This window comes from Denticeps clupeoides, chromosome 4, assembly GCF_900700375.1.
Source record: "Denticeps clupeoides chromosome 4, fDenClu1.1, whole genome shotgun sequence".
In the NCBI taxonomy this organism is placed as follows: domain Eukaryota; kingdom Metazoa; phylum Chordata; class Actinopteri; order Clupeiformes; family Denticipitidae; genus Denticeps; species Denticeps clupeoides.
The window spans coordinates 22,625,299-22,629,358 of record NC_041710.1 but is presented as its reverse complement, the minus strand read 5'-3'; the positions used below and the strand labels follow the sequence as shown (position 1 = coordinate 22,629,358).

Here is a 4,060-nt window from a genome sequence, read left to right as displayed (position 1 = left end):
CACCGCAGTCCTCAACAGTCCAATTCCTGTCATTTTTGCAGAATATCAGTCTGTCCTTGAGGTTTTTCTTGGAGAGAAGTGACTTTTTTGCTGCCCTTCTTGACACCAGGCCATCCTCCAAAAGTCTTTGCCTCACTGTGCGTGCAGAAGCACTCAAACCTGCCTGCTGCCATTCCTGAGCAAGATCTGCACTGGTGGCACCCCGATCCCACAGCTGAATCATCTTTAGGAGACGGTTGCTGGTAACCATGGGTAACAGAGGAAAAACAATGATTTAAAGCATCACCCTCCTTTTAAACTATCCCGTCTGCCAGTCAGCATGACAGAAAGATCTCCAGCCTTGTGCTCTTCAACATACTCACTTGTGTTAAGGATAGGATCACTGAAATGATCTCAGCAGGTCCTTTGGTGGCAAAAAAATGTTTTGGGGGGGATTAAGTTCGTTTCCAATGCAAAGAGGGACTTTGCAATAAATCTGATCACTCTTCATAACATTCTGGAGTATATACAAATTGCCGTAATAAAAAGAAAAGCAGCAAACTAGTATTAATGTAATTCTCAAATCTTTTGGCCATTACTGTGGCTAGTTACACCTGACTACCAAGTAGTTTAATTTAAGATGAGTTTATGCTCAAACCTCTTTTTGCATGATGATAAACCTACTCTCTACCTTTTGTGTTCAACCTCTGACCTGTTGTAAATGGCAGAAAATCTTATTTAAATTGTTATGGTAAATTAGTTTTTCCCAGCGTTATAAATGGGTTGGAGATGAGAGAAACCTTCAGCTTATGAGAATGTTTTATTAGGCACGAGCATAATTTCTCCACAGCAAGAAAGCTACATATTTTGGCTTGTGCTTCACATGTTGTAGCACTATTCTATTTGTTAGACGCTTTGTGACAATGTACAATGTACAAAGCGCCATATTGATAAAGATTAATTGATGGATTGATTGATTGATTGAAGGAGTCCTAAGATCCATGATCATACACGTCATATGACGTTGGGAGTTGGTAGAACACAAAAATGGGTCATTAACTCTGAACCATTTGCTCTGGTTTCATGTGTTGTGTTGATAGTCATTTTTTTTCCTAAATGGCCAAAAATAAAATTCACTGTGCAGTAAAAACAGTGAATGTGAACATGTACATTTTAATCACCTTTATTTTTGTTCTGCAGTGTGCTTAAAGATTACTGTCATCTTGAAAAAAAGACAATAGGGGATTCAATAAATAAATAAATAAATAATGCATCATCCACCAAGGCAAATTCGGGACATTTAAACCCAAATGATCTGCAACCTTTAGGTACAGCTTGTGTGCATTTATCATATGACAGAGTTAATCCTGTGTAATATGTATATACATGAGGCAGATAGTCCATATGACATTAGAGAACATGTTTTTGTAAAAAAAAAAACAAAAAAAACAATCAGACCTGAATCAAAGCCGGGTTTTCGTCCGTAACACTGTCACATCAATGACAAATATTTGTCTTAGTTTCGTCACACAGCTATAAAAGCAATGAGGGAGGAAGCTGCCATCGGGAAAGCTTGGAATGACAGATGAGATGCCGCGTGGAAAGAACTGTTCCTGAATTCCCGGCCCATCGCTCGTTTTGACTGCAACAAGATCCCTTGACAGTGTTTAGCCGTTCTCTGTCCCCACAAAATACGTCTGACAGAGCGCCTGTGTTATTCTGAAGGATCCTGCTCACCAGGTAGCTGTTACACCCATGAAGGCATGAAAAAAGCAGGGCCCTCGGTTTTTACATATGTATCTCAGGTGAAAGAAAATTGTGTTTTATGTTGCGCAAGCCTCACAGAAGTGAGGAGAAAGCAGCCATATGTGCAAAGTCATCATAAAAATAAATCGTCTTTCAATGCTGGACACATGCCTGCGGACATAATTAACATCACAGTCACCCGTAATGGTGGTACAGTGAAATGTGTTGTGTGTGCGTTTTTTTGTTTTGTTTTGTTTTTAAGTGGGGGTCTCCAGAGGAACCCCCAGATTGAGGGAGGGGGATTTGGTCATGTGACGATTGTCAAGGCCTGGATGCACAACATGAGCCATTTATCACACGAGGCTTAGCAATAATAATCTCCTCCATGAGTTCATTTCAAAAGGGCCTTTTCCACGACTTACACAGGATCTTGTGGAAGGCTCGACGGAAGTCCTGGTTGAAGATGGTGTAGATGACTGGGTTGAGGGAGCTGTTGCAGTAGCCGATCCAGAAGAAAAACTTGAACAATGTCTCAGGGACGGCGCATGATTCGCGACAGATGCCGTAGAGGCTGTAGGAGAAGAAGAAAGGGAACCAGCAGACCACAAACACACCCATGACCACTGCCAGGACGAAGGTGAACCTCTTCTCCCTGGCCTGAGAGATCTTCTTTCTGGAGAGGGTGTTCCTCCTCTTCCTGCGCGAGGAAAACAGCTCCAGGGATTTGCTGCTGGCCCTGGACTTCCGGCTGGAATGCTTGGAGCTGGTGCTGTTTTTGCGGTTCATCCGTCTCTCCTTCTTGGCAGCTGGGTCATTAGGGTTGTTGTGATGCTGCTTCTTGGTCTTCTCATCCGATGAACTACTGTCCTCCAGATCCATGTCCAGCTCGTCCTCGGCAGGCTTTTTTTCACAGTGACCGTTCTCACGGTTGGCGCCTCTCTGGTCCACTCCATTCTCCAGCTCGCCCCCACCCTCCTCGTCTGCAGCGTTGTGTCCTTCAGGTCCCTCGTGCCTCTTCTCAGACATGCTCCTGGTGCGGGTCTTGGCCACCTGGTAGATGCGAATGTACACCAGGATCATGATGACACAGGGCGCAAAGAAGGAGCCGATGGTGGAGTACAGGATGTACCACGTCACGTCGTTGAGCTCGCACTTGGGCTTGTCCCCGCCGCTGTCACCACGGGCCATGGAGATGAGCGGCGGGAAGGAGATGACGGCCGAAATCAGCCACACCACCACTATCATGCCCTTCACCCTGCGGGGCGTGCGCTTCAGGTTGTACTCCACCGCCTGCGTGACGGACCAGTAGCGGTCCAAGCTGATGGCGCACAGGTGCACGATGGAGGAGGTGCAGAAGAGCACGTCCAGCGCCAAATAAATGTCGCACCAAACTTTTCCGAAGAACCAGTAGCCCATGAGCTCGTTGGCCAGGGAGAAGGGCATGATGAGCGTGGCGACCAGGATGTCGGCGCTGGCCAGGGACACCAGGAAGAGGTTCTGGGGCGGCTTGAGCGCCCGGCTCGTCAGCACCGCGATCACCACCAGCACGTTCCCGACGATGGTGAACAGGATGAGGAAACTTACGAGTCCGGCGAGACCGCAGATGGTGCCCAGCGAGTACCCGTCCCGCGCCGTGGAATTCGGGCTCGGGACCGACGCGTTCTCGGCTTCCGTGGACAAATTGAGGAAATCCATGTCGACTAAATTTTTAAACAATACAACAGTTCTCATTGCGACGTTTACTCGGATTTATTGGTTCGATTTTTGTCTTCTCTCCCATAGTCTTTCTTGACCCCCCCAAAAAATCAGACGCCTGGCAAAAAAACCCCAACGTCCTCTAATTGCTGATGAATTCATTTCTCCATCCTTCAGGCAGATCTCCTCCACACGCCGAACGCATCTTCACCCTCTCTCCTGCTCCACCAAGTGTCCTGCCTGCGCGGAGCGCACTGGTCACGTGGTGCCCACATCCAACTCGGCGCGCGCCCCGCCCCGGTGTGTGTGTGTGTGTGTGTGTGTGTGTGTGAGGAGCAGGAGGAGAGGGAGAGAGAGAGAGATGGGCAAAACGAAAGAGCAACGATCAGTCACCATTATAATTGGCAGATTGTAGATGATTCAAATGAAAAGTCAATGGACGCGTCTTTACGCACGGAGACGCCCTCCTGTCCAGGACGAATTCCACCAATCCACCATCCGAATTTCGTACACCATCCATGCAAGGATGTCGGAAAGGGGTCAAATATAATTATACATAATAATATAATCTCTTCACATTGTACAGTATACAAAGGAAATGTCATGCGTGATGAGTGGAGATGATCTCGTTCTTCATCGG

The 4,060-nt window shown here is 47.0% G+C and overlaps 1 protein-coding gene across 1 annotated transcript; it reads right to left on the bottom strand.

Moving 5' to 3' along the window:
• Positions 1-960: 960 nt before the first annotated feature.
• On the bottom strand, positions 961-3,658 carry adra2c (adrenoceptor alpha 2C). The gene has a single exon (XM_028977357.1). The coding sequence runs from the start codon at positions 3,454-3,456 to the stop codon at positions 2,122-2,124; it is 1,335 nt and encodes a 444-aa protein (XP_028833190.1). The 5' UTR covers positions 3,457-3,658; the 3' UTR covers positions 961-2,121.
• Positions 3,659-4,060: the final 402 nt, after the last annotated feature.